The sequence below is a fragment of the Odocoileus virginianus genome, chromosome 9 (genome assembly GCF_023699985.2).
Source record: "Odocoileus virginianus isolate 20LAN1187 ecotype Illinois chromosome 9, Ovbor_1.2, whole genome shotgun sequence".
Classification (NCBI taxonomy): Eukaryota; Metazoa; Chordata; class Mammalia; order Artiodactyla; family Cervidae; genus Odocoileus; species Odocoileus virginianus.
Genome location: NC_069682.1, coordinates 40084851 through 40102661, shown reverse-complemented (window position 1 = coordinate 40102661; position 17811 = coordinate 40084851). Strand labels below are relative to the sequence as shown.

General features: G+C 40.1%; 1 protein-coding gene and 1 long non-coding RNA gene across 2 annotated transcripts; both read right to left on the bottom strand.

Moving 5' to 3' along the window:
• Window positions 1-401: 401 nt before the first annotated feature.
• Window positions 402-11471, bottom strand: LOC110122298 (dihydrodiol dehydrogenase 3-like). Its single transcript, XM_070471814.1, has 6 exons — window positions 11457-11471; window positions 10296-10418; window positions 9385-9494; window positions 8368-8533; window positions 2518-3231; window positions 402-1079 (listed from the first exon to the last, which is right to left on the bottom strand). Exons 1-5 carry the CDS (start codon window positions 11469-11471, stop codon window positions 3142-3144), a joined length of 504 nt encoding a protein of 167 aa, XP_070327915.1. The 3' UTR covers window positions 402-1079; window positions 2518-3141.
• A 1146-nt stretch (window positions 11472-12617) lies between these two features.
• Window positions 12618-16342, bottom strand: LOC139036661 (uncharacterized). The gene is made up of 3 exons (XR_011489495.1): window positions 16156-16342; window positions 14659-14787; window positions 12618-12728 (listed from the first exon to the last, which is right to left on the bottom strand). It is a non-coding gene; the product is annotated as an uncharacterized lncRNA (long non-coding RNA).
• Between the last annotated feature and the right edge of the window lie 1469 nt (window positions 16343-17811).

Below are 17811 nucleotides of genomic sequence, written 5' to 3'. Positions count from 1 at the left end.
GGAGCAGTGGTCTGGAAATATCCTTCTCCATTTCCCTCACAGTAAAGTCCTTTAAAAGCCTATGTGACAAGGACCCCCTGCCCCACCGGCTCTCTGACTTGTCTTCAGCTCCTGTCTCCCCACCTCACTAAACTCCACCCACATCAGCCAACTTGCTGGCCCTTAAATGTTCCATGAACACTCTTCCTTCCTGGCAAAAGCCTTTTCTGTTCCAGAGAAATGCAGGAACCACTGTCTCTATCTTCAAGGCTGTTTTGTAGAAATGAAAATTTGTGTGGGATGAAGAGTAGTTGGTGTCTCTGTCTAATAGATGTACAGAAACGTGAGATGTTATGAAGAACTATCTCAACAGACACATACCCATTTCTAACAGCTAAATTCTCCTGATACCATTCACAGTCTCATTCTCCACGAGACTAACGACTCAAGAATTTATTTCACTTATTGACATTTCTTGATGAAACAATGTCTTTCTAAAGAATGTTCAATAAAATTTTGCTGAATGACCAATTAACAAACTCAAAATATGTAAGGATTCATCAAAATGCTAAGCATGGGCAGACAATTAAGAAATTACATAAATGAGTTAAATGTGCAGCTTTATAGGAAGCAAAATACATCACCTGATTTTTTTAAATCATTTTTTTAGCTTACCAAGATACTTATGCTAAGTTTCAAAAAAGTAAACAACCTGTTGATTAAAGTTTAATTGTCTTTGGAAGGAAACAAATGCACATATTTGCCTAGAAAAATCACAAGGTAAATATACAAAAGGTAAGTATTTTAAATGGGTAAACACAACTGATCTTTATTTTCTATCTGTCCCTTCTATTTTCTATAATTTGGAGGTATTATTTTAATGATCAGAGAGTTCTTACTTTTTTATTCTTTCATAAATATTTTATTTTATTTTTTAAAAAAGATAGGCAAGCTTTCAAAAGTTCAGACACTTCATTTAAGTACCTCCACCAAGTACAAAAGTTTTCACCATCCTAGATGCAAGAAATTCTCGAAGAATCTCAGTGAGAGTTGAGAGTCAATATTCTTCAGAGAATGGATACTCAGGGTGACCAACACCACTGAAAGAGAAGGAGGAAGACTCACTTATTAAATCAGTCAGGTTGTCATAGAGCATTATTCTATGATGCGGTCAGGATGGGCTAAAACTCTCAGTCTACAAACACATCCCTCTTTCTCCCCTGACAAGCACACATGCAGGTGTCTGCTCCATGTGCACACTGCACCTGCACGTCCAATCCCAACATTCACATGTAATATTCACTTCACAGTGACAGGTAGTTTGACTCAGGTTACAATTTATATGAGACCACAAGACCTGGCAGTAACTGTAGCGATCATTTCAGACACAGGTGAAACTTCTGCCCCTAGATGATGAAAAGTGCACAGTGAACAAATTAACTTCCCTTTTTCATACATCCATGGATAAGCAAATGAGTGCTCCAAAAATGCAGGGTGCCTGGATCCTGTCATCTCTTGGAGAGCTACCACAAGCTCCTGAATAATCATACAGCTCAAAGTGGGATTATTCCTTTCTTAATTTATAATGTATTAAAACACTTGCTACTCAGCAGTTAATATTACTGTTGTTTTCCTTTTTTTCCCTATGTTTTTACTTTTCTTTCTGAATTTGTCCTTTTCAATTCATTAAAAAGTGCACGAGCAATTCCAAGTGTCAGGAGCTGTGCTGTTGACCCGAGCCCACAAAGATGAGTAAGTCTAGGCATTCACAGCCTAATGAAGAAGAACATAGAATTATACTTAAGAGACTCTAAGTACAGAAAAATAACTTTCCAACTTTTCTTTAATCATGGCTTTTCTCAGAAGCATTATACTGCTTTACAAGCAATAGGGACAGTTTTGAGATCCTTCATTGGACATAAAATCTTCATTTTGCCAATAGTTTGTATTCCCTTCTCTCTAAGCTCCCTTCCAACTTCTCCCTCTTTGATCAGTCATCTGTCTCTTCAGTCTTGACATCCTCCTGCAGTAATTAGGCAGCTGAAATCCCATGCTAGTGACTAAGTCAAAGTACAGGAGGTAGGGACTCCGCAGTGGATGGATCACTGATGAACAAATACAACACAGGTGTGAGTCTTTACTCAAGAAAGCAGAAGACCCAGATGATCTTACCTGGGTGTGTCCTGCTAAGGACACAGCAGTCACTCACTGGAGGGTCAGTTAAGCTCATGATCTACTGGTAATTCAGCTTTGTGAGATAACAAGGATGAGGATGTGGGAGTTATAACAGGGGGAAAAGGCCAATTAAGAGACCAATTTGAAAGAAATGGGATGATGTTTTGGAGAAAAATGCAAAATCCACCAGACACTTAGGAGACAGGGTGGAAGCAGGCCCCCTGTGACTTCGTAGCACAGATGCACGTTGGATTTCATGGGACCATCCTTCATAAAAATTATCAACAATACATTTTGTAATTTTGTTAGGCATAATATGAATGCCTTCTTCCCAGGTGGCTCAGTGGTTAAGGGTCAACCTACCAAGCAGGAGACTTGGGTTCGATCCCTCAGGTTGCAAGATCTGTTGGAGAAGGAAATGGCAATCCACTCCAGTATTATTGCCTGGGAAATCCCAAGAACAAAGGAGCCTGTTGGGCTATAGAACATGGGATGGTAGAGAGTCATACAGGACTTAGAGATTAAACAAAAACAACAAAACATGAATGTAACGCATGATGGATTCATTATTATATAGTTATTATTAATATAATTATTTTTCCCTCATGTAAAAAGAATTAAAGATGAAATAAGTTCACAAGTCCCTGAAAGAATACTGGGCTGCAGACACTGTGCCATCTGTTTCCTGATTCTCTCGGCCCTGAGAGGAGGTACACCAGGCATAGGGATCAGGGGCACAAAGCAGTGAATTCACTATGATGTGATCTCAGGATTTTATTGATGTGCTGTTCTGGGCTCCAATCACATTTCTGTTGGTCAGAGATGAACCCCTAGAGGAAACCTCTGGTGTGAGGTCTGCAGGAAGCCCCTGGTTTACTCCTACGCTGGAAATCAGGACTGTCTTCCAAGAATTAAGCTTTAAAAAGTTTAGTTCCCCTACTGAACTGCCTGCTACAGAAAGTAACATATGTGTGAAACATCTGCAAATCACTTAGGTAGAAATTCACAGTATCTTCTATTTCTGTTGAGGCCATCAATTGCTTTCATGTCCTCTGGACTCAGTTCAAAGTCAAACACCTGGAAAAAAGGAAAGAACCGGGTTAACTCCCCCAAGAACTGGCCTCCCCCTGAGGACTAGAGGACTTTCCCCGTGGAAGGAGATGAGAAAAGGGGACAGGGAAGCCATGTCTGTCCTCAGCTTCCAGGTGAACAAGCCTGGGAGCCTCTGCTGAGTTCTCACCTCTCCTTCCCACACCTTCTCCTTCTCTGTCCATCTCACAAACATTACAGTGAATCAGTCCCTTATCTTTCTAAGTGAATCACTTGAGACAGAAAACAAACAAATTAAAATCTTCTTTTAACAGTCACAGTTGTTGGACATTTCTAACTCGATACCAAACCTGAGCTAACATTAGTCTGATTAACTCTCCAAACATACCCTAAGAGTAACAGCATTCAGCTGAAGCAGTGTCAGAAGGAGGCTCCTCCATGAAAGCCTATTCAAGAATCTGATATCAAACTTACTCATTACCTATAACTTAATCTAAAAAACTTTATGTAAATGCCTTTGTGGAGAAAGTTATGAAGTGTTTAAGACATTAGAGAACACCAAAATAATTAAAAATTCATATCATAATTTTGAAATGGAAAGCTCAATTTTATCAAGAAATTCATTTTCTCCAAAGTGATGTAGTGTTTCAGTGCAACATGAACCAAAGACTTAAGTGTGTATTATTTTGTGGAATTCAGTAAAGTGATACTAAGTTTTAAATAAGAAATAGCTAGTCCAGAGCAGTCAAGATGGCCTTAAAGAAGAGGAATATACCATTCTGAAAAACAAGACTTATTTTGTACTTTTGTAACAGAGTACACAAAACTGAAGAGTTAAATATAAGGGAGAGACCAGAAATGTATTTATGAACATTTGATATATGACAAAGTTGGCAGCGAAAATCTATGGAAAATGTGGACACTTAAATTTCCATTTAAATAAAAAAAAAATATATATATAGGTCATCATTTTATATCATATTAGAAAATCAGTTCCAGATGTATTTCAGCGCTAAACTTGAATGCAAACACAAAAACAACTTTTCAGGGGGCCATGTAGTTGACTCTTGACTTGGCCTGACTTGCATTGGGCAGCGAAATTTGCCAGAAGAAATTGTGAGTTAGTTCTGAATCTAGAGATGAAGAGGATTTTTTCCTACTCCCTAGCTTGGGATCATAATTAGGAAATTAAAAGACGCTTGCTCCTTGGAAGAAAAGCTATGACAAACCTAGACAGCTTCTTAAAAAGCAGAGACATCACTTTTCTGACACAGGTCCGTCTAGTCAAAGCTATGGTTTTTCCTCTAGTCATGTATGGATGTTATAGTTGGACTATAAAGAAAGCTGAGCACCAAAGAATTGATGCTTTTGAACTGTGGCATTGGAGAAGACTCTTGAGAGTCCCTTGGACTGTAAGGAGATCAAACCAGTCAATCATAAAGGAAATCATTCTTGAATATTCATTTGAAGGACTGATGCTGGAACTGAAACTTCAATACTTTGGCCACCTTTTGTGAAGTACTGACTCATTGGAAAAGACCCTGATGCCAAGAAAGATTGAAGGCAGGAGGAGAAGAGAAGGGGATGACAGAGGATGACATGGTTGGATGGCATCACTGACTCGACGGACATGAATTTGAGTAAACTGCAGGAGTTGGTGATGTATAGGGAAGTCTGGCATGCTGCAGTCCATGGGGTTGCAGAGTCAGACCCAACTGAATTACTGAACTGACTGACTGGCTTGGGATCATAGGACTGTGCTGAGACAGTTGTCACAGTACAGCCAAATATATATGAAAAATATACTAAGAAGTGTGCAGGCTCCTCTGACAAGAGTCACATCCACCTGGTAAACCTCTGAACTGCAAATGCACAAATGCACCAAGCCTAGAGGACAACAGCTTAGCTGAGTTCCAGCTGATTGTCAAACCACAGAATTAAGAGATGCAGAAATGATCTCTGCGTTAAATCCTGAAACTGGGAAGAGGTTCCTGTACAGCTATGCTAAGGGTACAAATAATGGTCTCCTACACAGAAATCAAAACACAGACAGCTTAGCAAAAATAAGCACAGTCTAGACCAGGAACTTTGCAACAGCAGAAACTCAAGGAGATTAAATGTGTGAAGTGAAACCTTATAGGATTCATGGAAATACAAAATAACTTGACAATTACTAGAGCTAATCAATGAATATAGTAAAGTTGCAGGATATAAAATTAACACAGAGAAATCCCTTGCATTCCTATACACTAACAATCAGAAAACAGAAAGAGAAATTAAGGAAACAATTCCATTCACTGTTGCGAAGAAAAGAATAAAATACTTAAAAATAAATATACCTATAGAAACAAAAGACCTATATATAGAAAACTATAAAACACTGATGAAAGAAATCAAAGATAACACAAATAGATGGATAAATGTACCATGCTCATGGATCAGAAGAATAAATGTAGTGAAAATGAGTATACTATCCAAACCAATCTATAGATTCAATGCAATCCCTATCAAGCTACCAACGGTATTTTTCAGAGAACTAGAACAAATAATTTCACAATTTGTATGGAAATACAAAAAACCTTGAATAACCAAAGCAAGAATGGAACTGGAGGAATCAATCTGCCTGACTTCAGGCTATATTTTAGAGCTACAGTCATCAAGACAGTATGGTACTGGCACAAAAACAGAAATATTGATCATGGAGCAAAATAGAAAGCCCAGAGATAAATCCACACACTTATGGACATCTTATCTTTGACAAGGGAGGCAAAAATACACAATGGGGAAAAGACAATCTCTTTAACAAGTGGTACTGGGAAAACTGGTCAACCACTTGTAAAAGAATGAAACTAAAAAAACAAAAACAAAAAAAAAAAAATAGAATGAAACTAGAACACTTTCTAACACCATACACAAAAATAAACTCAAAATGGATTAAAGATCTCAGCATAAAACCAAAAACTATAAAACTCCTAGAGGAAAATATAGCAAAACATTCTCTGACATAAATCACAGCAGGATCCTCTATGACCTCCCAGAGTAATGGAAACAAAAGCAAAAATAAACAAATGGGACCTAATTAAACTTAAAAGCGTTTGCACAACAAAGGAAACTATAAGCAAGGTGAAAAGACAGACTTCAGAATGGGAGAAAATAATAGCAAATGAAGCAACTAACAAATAATTAATCTCAAAAATACACAAGAAACTCCTGCAGCTCAACTCCAAAAAACTAAGTAACCCAATCAGAAAGATGGGCCAAAGAACTAAACAGACATTTCTCCAAAGAAGACATACACATGGCTAACAAACACATGAAAAGATGCTCAACATCACTCATTATCAGAGAAATGCAAAACAAAACCACAATGAAATACCACCTCATGCCCGTCAGAATGACTGCTATCAAAAAGTCTACAAACAATAAATGCTGGAGAGGGTGTGGGGAAAAGGGAACAGTCTTACACTGTTGGTGGGAATGCAAACTAGTACAGCCACCATGGAGAAGAGTCTGACGATTCCTTAAAAAACTTGAAATACAACTGCCATATGACCGGCAATCCCACTGCTGGGCATACACAGCAAGGAAACCAGAATTGAAACAGACACGTGTACCCCAATGTTCATCACAGCACTGTTTAAAATAGCCAGGACATGGAAGCAACCTAGATGTCCATCAGTTGATGAATGGATAAGAAAGCTGTGGTATGTATACACAGTGGAATACTACTCGGCCCTTAAAAAGGATGCATTTGAATCATTTCTAATGAGGTAGATGTAACTCGAGCCTATTATACAGAGTGAAGTAAGTCAGAAAGAAAAACACCAATACAGTATACTAACGCATATATATGGAATTTAGAAAGATGTTAATGATGACTCTACATACAAGACAACAAAAGTGACACAGATGTAAAGAACAGTCTTTTGGACTCTGTAGGACAATGGGAGCATGGGATGATTTGAGAGAATAGCATTGAAACATGTATATTATCATATGTGAAACAGATCACCAGTCCAGGTTCGATGCATGAGACAGGGTGCTCAGGGCTGGTGCACTGGGATGACCCTGAGGGATGGGATGGGGAGGGAGGTGGGAGAGGGGTTCAGGATGGAGCACACATGTATACCCATGGCTGATTCATTTCAATGTATGGCAAAAACCACTACAATATTGTAAAGTAATTAGCCTCCAATTAAAATAAATAAATCAATTTGGTTTTAAAAAGGAGGTTAGAGATCACTGCCATAAATGTGTGCCCCCAAATTCACATTTTGATGGTGTTATAAAAGGAGTTTTTGAAAGATGATTAGGACATAATTGTGGAGCCCTCATGAATGAGATAAACAAGAAGGCGAGGGTGGGATGTTTCAAGAGAACAGCGTTGAAACATGTATATTATCTAGGGTGAAACAGATCACCAGCCCAGGTTGAATACATGAGACAAGTGCTCGGGCCTGGTGCACTGGGAAGACCCAGAGGGATCGGGTGGAGAGGGAGGTGGGAGGGGGGACTGGGATGGGGAATACATGTAAATTCATGGCTAATTCATTTCAATGTATGACAAAAACTACTGTAATGATGTAAAGTAATTAGCCTCCAACTAATAAAAATAAATGGAAAAAAAATCATATAATAGAAGAGACTTGGGACAGCTCTGTTGCCCCCTCCACCATGTTAAGATACAGGGAGAAGCCTGTGATCTGGAGGAGGGCCCTCTCCTGACCACATGGTCACCCTGACCTCAGACCTCCAGCTTCAGAACTGTGAGGAACAAATTTCACTTTTTCCTCAGTCACTGAGTCTGCAGTATTTTGTTAAAACACACAAAACAGTCAAAAAAATCACATAGTGCAATTTCATCAATTGAGAACAAAGACAAAAAGATATCATTTGTATAACGTGACAGAATAAATTGGAGACATAGCACTGGAGCTAAAATCTCTGTTTTCTGTCCAACCATAACCCTCTCCAGCCATGCCAGCTCTCCTGTTGTTACATCAGGTGGAGAAAACCACCAGGAATACACACAAGGCTTTCATGAATGGGAAAGAACAGGTAACTCATCTTGACTCAAGGAAAGTCTTGAGAGATGGACATAGAATGACCCTCGTGAAGGATATTCCCTAGGAGCCCTCTGCCCACAGCCCTGCTCATCATCACCTGCATGTTCTCTTTGACCTGCTTCTTGTTGAAACTCTTGGTCAGAACCACAACCCCACGTTGTATCTGGTAGCGAAGGGCAAACAGAGCTGGGGTTTGCTTGTGCTTTTGGGCAATGGCAGAGAGAACTGGGTCCTCCAAGAGAACGGGGTGGTTCAGGTTCACCCTGGAAGGAAATTCAGAAATGCTGAGAAGCTGAGACTCATTTGTGAAGAGACTTCCCAAAGAGACCAAGAAGGTCCACTATAGACAGTGCTTCTCAAAGTGTGGTCCATAGACCAAGAACATCAGCATCACTTGGACTCTTCTAAGAAATACAAATTCCATGACTGAGCTGAAGACAAACTGAATCGAAACCTCAACTGTGTAACCTCCCATTATGTGTTCTTAGAGCTCTATGGGTAATTTAGATGTATTATTGAGTTGAGACCAGGACAGCCAAACTCATGGATTGTTCTTTAAAACTGAGAGGTTGTTTTTCTTCTATTATCAAGAGCATGAATAGAGAAACAGATGAAAAAAAAATATCAGGAATCGTTTTACATTTCACTTTTCTAAGGCACTAATTGAGTGATCTCAAAATAAGACACATTTATTTCATCATTATTCTACTATAGATGCTTACAAAAATGGTTCACTGAAATTTTTCCTGTCATGATTGATCTATGAGTTACATATTATTACCCTAATTTTAGAAATAAGGTAAGAGGCTTGGAGCATCTATTTTTAGAAACATGTTCCTTGGTTAATAGATAAGTAAATCATGACATAATGTTGTATCTCTGGTCTCAATATATGTAGATTTTAATGCAGACATTTATTACTGATGAGTTGACAAGCTAAAACAATGTGGACAAACAGGCTGGGTGATGGGAGATAAAAGAGAAGAATTCATTCCATCCCTCCCCACTCTTCCCCCTGCCTATGAGAGCTATCCAAGTACCATATGATTTAAACTATTTCATCAAAAATTGAATTTCAGGGAAAATTCCAGTTGTCTTCAATAGGATTCAGTACCATTCTTTTACTCGTTGGGATCCCAGAGCATCAAAGGCAACAAGAACAATATCATGTGACTTGCAGAAATCCAACAGTCTACTCTGATTGTGATAAAGGTGACATTCCACCTGTAGAAGGCCCAAAGAGAAGAGTGTCAGATTATATGCAAAGGTAATATTAACAGGACAGAGAAATATTAAAAGGTTAAAAAAAATAATGAGGGAAAAACTATAACATTAACCAGAAATTTGAAATATCAACAGCAAGACTGAAATAGAGAAAAGTGTGTTTATATAGTTAATTTTATGTTGGAAATAAATGGGAGAATCTGTCCAAGATTGAGTAATCAAAATATGGGCTCTACATCTGAGTAAAAGTTTCAGAGTAAATATTTTAACCACTTTTAGTATTACCAGGAGCCTTTACTTCACCCTCTAACCTGGATGATTTTTATCATCCCCAGCACATTTTTTTTGTACTGTGCTCCCTGTTGAAAGTCCATAAAGGATGAAACAACCAAGACTGAGGATTTAGCCATCAAAACTCCACACAAAAATCTTAAGCCAGTCTTACATGATTTGTCTTTTTTATTTACTTCCCACTCCATCTTTTCATGGTTTTCCTTCCTATACATGTTTTGCTACAAGGCACTTTCCAGTCCAATTTCTGGTCATGCCTTCATCTCAGAAAAATGCCTCTGGGTTCTACCCATAATTTACCTGGAAGCTTTCCCCACCTTTTCCACCCAAATTTATCAGACAGGGATACCATTCTGGGTTCTTTTCACACCGTCCAGACAGAGACTCTACACTCTAGAATCTTCTGTCCACAAAGGTCAGATGGACAGGAGGGGAGGACAGACAGACATCAGGCTCCAGTGCAAGAAGGAGGTTCTGAAGAGCAGGAGGGTGAGGAGCCGAGCAGCTCACCTGGTTGCAGACAGACTTGTACTTGAGCCCCGGCTTGTTCAAGATCTTTTCCAGCTGCTTGTGGTTGAAGTTGGACACCCCAATGGATTTGGCCAGCCCTGCATCCTTGCATTTCTCCAGGGCCTGGGAGGGAGAGGTGGTAAACAATTACATGGAGTGATAGGGCAAGAATAAATGCTGAAAACATCAGTAATCACCATCATCCATCAAGAATTAGCATTGATTATCAAGAAGAAAAAAGGGGAAAAAGTCATGACATAAGAAGAATTACTGTCTCCTGCTTAGAAAAACCCTAGAGAAGACATATCACATGGAAGGAAATAGATGCCGGTCTGCACTGTCCCATATTCTTCTCCTTCATTCCACTCTGTGAACATTTCAGCAATGATTTCCTTCCCACAACTTCAACATAACAACCCTTAAATTCATGAACTGCTGACTCTGATGGTCCACAGCGCATTCTCACGGTGGAAGAAATGAAGGAGGTTCCCCCTCACCTGGCTCCTCCCCTGATTCTCTCCTCCCTGGACTCACCTGCACGTAAGACAGAGATCCACTGAGTCAAATATCAGTTTTCCATTTTCATCTTTGGAAAAAAGATGAAATCCTTCCCTGGCTGGAACAGAAGCAGGCATTTTAGAGATGTCACAAAATAATTTCCCAACATTTATCCAGGCTGACAGGCATCAGGAATTAAACATCCATGAGACAGGTTTACAACTTTCTAGATACTAATATCCGCAAAGTGATTTGCTTATGGAGTTGTAAGCAATGTCTTTAGGAGGGAGGCGTAGTCTAATCTCTTATACTTAACATATATTGTAATAAATACACTTTTTCTATGTCCTAAAAGTGACTCAAGGTGATTTCTGTGAACTGTGTCTGTTCCTTGTACTTCTCTATTTTTAAATGTCTCTCTTGAGAAAGAACTGGTAGTAAGTTACATGGGCTTTATTTCCAGCATAAATATTGCAATCACTTCCTTTTCCCTCTGAGGATCAGATGCCCAAGGGCAGACATATGAACCAGCAGGGCTCAAGTTAGGTGGATATGCAATGTGGAAGATCCAGACAAGCTCTCAAATTCATGACCATGAGCCTTGAACTGCCCTGAAGCCATATTTGCCACCAATGGAAAATGTTCAGTAAACATAAGGCATACCACGAGTAAAGCCATGATAAGGGACAGAAATTAGGAGACATTTCTGGAGAGTACTTCAAATCCTAAAATCTGTCTGTGACTGAGAGTTGCTATCTACATAGTCCACTAAGCGATTTTACATCAGATGACTTGAGTTGATTTCTATAACTTTAAATCAAGAATTCTAAGTAAACTGTTCTTATTGGCTAAGTGCAATCTACAAACATCATCCTGAAGACAGGCAAGAGTGTAGGCAACGTCTTCCAAGTCCCTATAAAGGTATGAGGTTTAGATGCACACAGAGGGAGCACCACCAAATCTGCTCAACTTAAAAGGATGAAAGACAAGATAAACTCATCATGTTCAATGTAAGGCAGTGTCATGCTCACCACAGCTGCACCAAACTCTTGGTTCATGAAATCCCCAGAGACTCAGGAGTCATAACCAGGACTGTGTGCAGAACTGGCTTATTTCTCAAGCTTTTCAGGCAGAAAAACTCAGATTATTTAACACCCTCCCCTGGGAGTCTTGTAAGGGATTCAAAGAAACTCAGTAAAAAGATGATCACAAATGGCTATTTGGGGAATTCTACCTTAGTGTAATCATCCCTTCAATCTACTAAGAAAAATCTTTATTCAACCATCCATGCAAGCTGATGCACACTCTAAAACAAGATATAAAATTTATGTGAAAAAAAAAATAAAATTTATGTGATCACACAAAGTTCTAACCTTCAGAGCCACTGGAATGTGAATAATATAGAGATCAACATAGTCCAGTTGAAGAGTTTTCAGTGATTTTTCCAAGGATGGTTGCACCAACTCTGGTCGAAGGGAAGTAAACCAAAGCTGCAGAGGTTAAAGAATGGAAGTTGTATTAATAACATTTTAGGTAACTTTTTTCCTTACCACTTGGCTTGTGAGATATTACTTCCTTGACCAAAGGTAGATCTTGGCTCATGGCATTAAAGCACCAAGTCTTAATCACTGAACCACCAGGGAACTCTAATGCTTCAGGGATGTATGTAAGAATAGTTCACCAAACAATCCTTCACCGAACAATGATTCTATAATTGTCACCTGGGCAAATCACTTGCACACATGTGCACACACTCAACACACAGCACCTTTGAGGTGTAGAATATGTCTTCTCTCTTCACAGTGCCATCTGCAATCTTGCTTCGAATGGCCTGGCCAACTTGCTCTTCATTTTGGTACACATGAGCACAGTCGATATGGCGGAACCCAACCTCTATAGCGAATTTGGTGATTTCCAGAGCTTCCTCTTAGCAGCCTACATAAGCAACAAGGTAAAAGTTGAATATCTACATGACCAAGTGATTGCTAAGGCACAAGATTGATCTTCCTAAGAATCAACATTTCTTTGTGCTTTTGGTTCATTCTGCAAGTGTTGTGATGAACTCATGGCAGTTTCTCTGAATGTTCCTGGCCAGTGATTAAATGGACACCAAGGAACCCTTCAATCCCAGATGGCCAGTGGTTGATCACAGGCCTCAGAGGACCCCAAGACAGCCTCCAGGTTCAGTGATTTGCTGGAAGACCCAAAGGACTCAGCATAAAGTTATAGTCATGGATAAGATTTATACTGTGAGATGTTTGAAGCAAAATCAACGAAGGTGTAAAATGCCTGGCAAAAGCAAGAACCATGAGAAAACTTCCAAGAATTTTGTCTCCCAGTGAAGCCACACAGAATACACCAAATAAAAAGCATATATGTTGAATAAAGTGGTGTTTTCATATAAGTATACATTGCTAATGATTACCACAATTGACCTAGGCAACAGATCCATCACCTCACACACTTAAATTTAAGGTATGTTTGTAAGAAAATTTAAGGTCTAGTCTCTATAAAATCTCAAGTTATAGTCCATTGTCTTTAACTATAGTCACCGTGCTACACATCAGGTGTTCAGACTTATTCATCTTAGGACTGAAAGTCTGTACCTTTGACCAACATCTTTTCATTTTTCCTAGACTTGTCCCCAGTTTCTGGTCACCATACCCTACTCTTTCTTCTATCAGTTCCACTGTTTTAGATTCCACCTATCAGGAGATCATACAGTCATTGTCTTTCTGCTTATGGCTTATTACACTTAGCTTAATGTTCTCCCAGTTCATCTGTGTGGTTGGAAATGACAGGATTAATTTTGTTTTTAATATTGAATAATATTCCATTTCTTTATATGTGATTCAGACTCGTTCCTGTTTCAATGAGGTAGATAGTTGGTGTAGCTTCTCTCTGTTAGGGTTAGTCCTGGATTTTCTTAAATGCTTGGGTATTTGTGTGTATACCAATGAATGAACCCAGTGAACTTCAGTAACAACCTGGACTCTTCCCTCCTCTAACCCCAATTTGTACTACAAAGTACTGGCTTCTGTTTCCAAAATGTGTCTGATTCTTTCCGTTGGTTTTATAGAAGAAAAATGCGAGGCTCAAAGTTTAAGGACCAGTCCATTGTCACAACCACATACTATAAACACAAGATGGATAGCAAATTTTCTGGTTACAGCATAGAGACTTGTCCACTAGCTCCTCTCTATACCCCAGTGCTGAAAACAATACTTAAATAAAAACATATTACAAAACACAAAGATACATTATAAAACCTGGCCTGTAAGACTGCATCTTATTACCTCAAATGATAGTATAGTTCCCATCAGAAGAAGTTTCCAAGTAGAAATAGAAGCACAGGGCAAAACAGAGCTGGAGTGTTTCTGCCCTGGCACCTATCAGGCACCCCACAATAGAAAAACAATTTTCTCCCATTATTTTTCAGTCACCTCATCTTCAGGACCTTCCACCTAAAAATGTCTCTGGGTCATATCTTTTTGGAAGGAGGAAAGAGTTCTTGAACTAATAAAATCTACAGAGAAACCCCACCATTGCAATCACCCTTAAAGCAAAGCAGCTGACAGTCAGTGTTCTTGACAGCCGAGCCTCAACTCTTCTGCCAAGCTGGGAAAGAGACAGAAACTGGAGGGGGACCCAGGGAAATCTGCAGGTGAGCAAAGCCTCAGACCCTGATGCGGAGTGGAGACTGGATGCTCTCTCCCCTTTCACAGGGCGTGGTTCTAGCCTGGTTAGTGGAACCACGTGACCCTCCCAGAGTCACACAGGAGCTCAGTGCTTGACAACCCAAGTCCCTTCTGCTCATGTCACATCCACTACTATTTATATCTCAACCCACAGCCAGTACTGTTACCTCTGGAGGTGCATAGGTTCCAAATCCAAGGACAGGAATGAAGTGGCCATCATTAAGCTTCACCTTCTGGCTTTTGGGATCCATTGTCTGTTGTTCCTCTGAGAAAGCAGATTGATTTTTTTCTTCTGCCTTCAGAGGTTATAAATAACAAAAAGATAACACTCCAGCTGCACAGTCCAATGTTTACTGATGCATTGTAGGAGAAGTGTGATTAAACTAATGCCCATGGAGTCAGAGAGTTACCTTGTTTGATTTTTTTTTTATCAGTATAATCTAAAGTATTATATAAAGTGAGATTGGCTGAACAATTAATGACCATTAGTTAAACTAGAAATTTCCACACACCAATCTTTTTTTATTTTCTATTATAGGCCCAATCTCAATCAAACATAAACTGAAACAACTATCTTACAGTACAAACAGCACACATACACACATCACAAAATGTAAAAGTGATTCCAGCAGTTTTGAAAATTTTATCCCTTAATAAAGAATCAAAACTTCAAATGAAAGTAAATTTTCCTTTTTACATTTCCCATCAGCAAAATTATTTTGCTTTACAGACCTGACAGTGGTGAAATCTTGAACAGGATACCTAAACCAGACATTTTGGCAAAGCGTTTATTGGAGGTTAATTATTAACAGCTTTAGGATACCATGTGCAGTGTGCAAAGAGACTCTGAGTGTTTCTATGTTGTACTTAGTTATATAACTTTTAGAGTACGCTTACTTTCCAGGTGGCCCTAGTGATAAAGAACCTGCCTGCCAATGCAGGAGATGTAAAGTTTCGACCACTGGGTTCGATCCCTGGGTTGGGAAGATCCCCTGAAGGAGGGCATGGCAACCCACTCCAGTATTCTTGCCTGGAGAATCCCATGAACAGAGGAGCCTGGCGGGCTACAGTCCATGGGGTTGCAAAGAGTCAGATGGGACTAAAACGGCTTAACACACACCCAGAGTACTCTCATGATGTAACTGATACATACTTTACATAATTAACTAGCTTGTTCAACATTATTCATGAAAGAAAACCCTATAAACTACATGTGTGTTAGTCGATCAGTCATGTCCGATGCTTTGCAACCCCATGGGGTGTAGCCCACCAGGCTCCTCCATCCATGGGATTTTCCAGGTAAGAATTCTGGAGTGGTTTGCCATTTCCTTCACCAGAGGATCTTCCTGACCTGGGGATTGAACCTGAGTCTCCTGCATAAACTACATAAATTATAACAAACTTGGAAAGAGGCAAATCGTGATGCACTGATATATGGGGGTGTGGTGAAGTTAATAAAATTTAACAAATACAGTGATGTCAGCAAAATGGTGAACTAGGAGGACTGAACTCTCCCATGGAAAGGCAAGAAAAGAAAGAGAAAGCAGCTGAAAAACCTCATAAGATCTCTGGGAAACAGTCAAAGAGCTACAGCAACAAACTGAACACACAATTAGGAAAAATCCAGAGCAGAATGGTAGGAAATTTCATCGTGTATTACTTACCTGTACCCTCTGCCTGCCTGGGACAGTGCAGTCTTGATCAGTCCCCAGTTGTTTCCCTCAATCCAGAGTGATCAAAGAAAACCAATTGTGCAATGTTCCAACCAACTTGGGGGCTGCCTGGGGACTTGTGCCTGTTCTACTTAACTCTAAGCTTAAACTGAAGAGCAGCTGGAATGGCTATTGCAGCTGCAGGGGAATATATATATATATGTATATATACATATATATATATATATATATATATATATATATACACACACACATGGAGCCAAGGACAAAGGAATAAGGGTGGAGACATAGACTAGACCATGTATTGATAAAACCCTGAGTAGAACTGGAGTGTGGATTTGGGAGCCATAGGGCATTCAAAAACAATCATAAATTCACCAGATTCAGAATGCCACCCACGGGCCAGGCAAGATGCTGACTCAGAAATGAAGTGAGTCACCCTTTGCTTTCCTGTTGGGGTGAAACAAGGACAAAGAGAATGCCAGGCAAACTAGTGAAAGCTAGTCAGGACAAGGAACAAGATCTACCAAGAGTGAGTATTTGCCTGCTGTTTCAGGCAGCCAATTATGAACACACAGATATATACACACACACAGGAACACACACACACATCTGGATGGGGCAGGGAGGCCAGACAGCCCCGAGAAGCAGGGTCTGGGGCTCTGATGGTGTGCCAGGGCTGCACCACATGCACAGCTGCCCGCACCAGGGGCTGCTCCAGCACGCCTCCCTCCAGCTCTGCAACCCTCTGGAGCAAAGGAGCCAGAGTGGGGGAGGAGGGTGGAACCAGTTTGGACCCAACCCTCAGAGTTCTCCTTCAGCATCCTGGGGCCTGCCCGGCCCAGTAGGGTGGGGACAGCCACTGCACACAGGAGAAGCCTTTGCTCACACTGGGCTCTGGCTCTAGTCTGCCCCTCCCCCTCCCACCGAGGTGACAGTTGCCAGCACACCCTGGGAAAGGCTGACCTCTGACCAGCTCAACTTCAGCTCTGCCCCAAAACCTCTGGGCACACAGACTGCACAGAGACGTGTACACACAAGGACAGCCCTGCAAACCAGGACGGGAACTATTTCACCTAATTTCATAGACACAGAGGATGTTAAGTAAAATGAGAGGACAGAGAAATCTGTTTCAAATGAAACAATGAAAAAAAAGAAACCTGAAAAAAATCTGCTAATAAGATAGATATTAATAATTTACCAGAATTCAGAACAGTAATAAGAATGTTATTCTAACTAGGAAATAGAACATACTAACATTCACATGATGGGTGTTCCAGAAGGAGAAGAGAGAGGGAAAGGGGCAGAAAATGTATCTGATGAAAATATGGCTAAAATTTTCTGAACTTGGGACTTCCGTGGTGGTCCAGTGGTAAGGATTCTGTGCTTCCACAGCAGGGGGCACAAGTTCTGAAACTGGTCAGGGAACTACTTAGCAAAGGTGATTAAAACCATGAGATGGGGATGTTCCTGGATTACCTGGGTCATCCTGGTGTAATCACAAAGTCCTTATACGTGGGACCTGGAAGGGTTGTAGTCAAAGAGGAGGTGGGAAGATAGGAGCATTAGATAAGAGATTCGAAGACACTATGTGCTGTCTCTGAGATGGTGGGAGAGTCTACAAGATAAAGAACAGAGTGTTCTCCT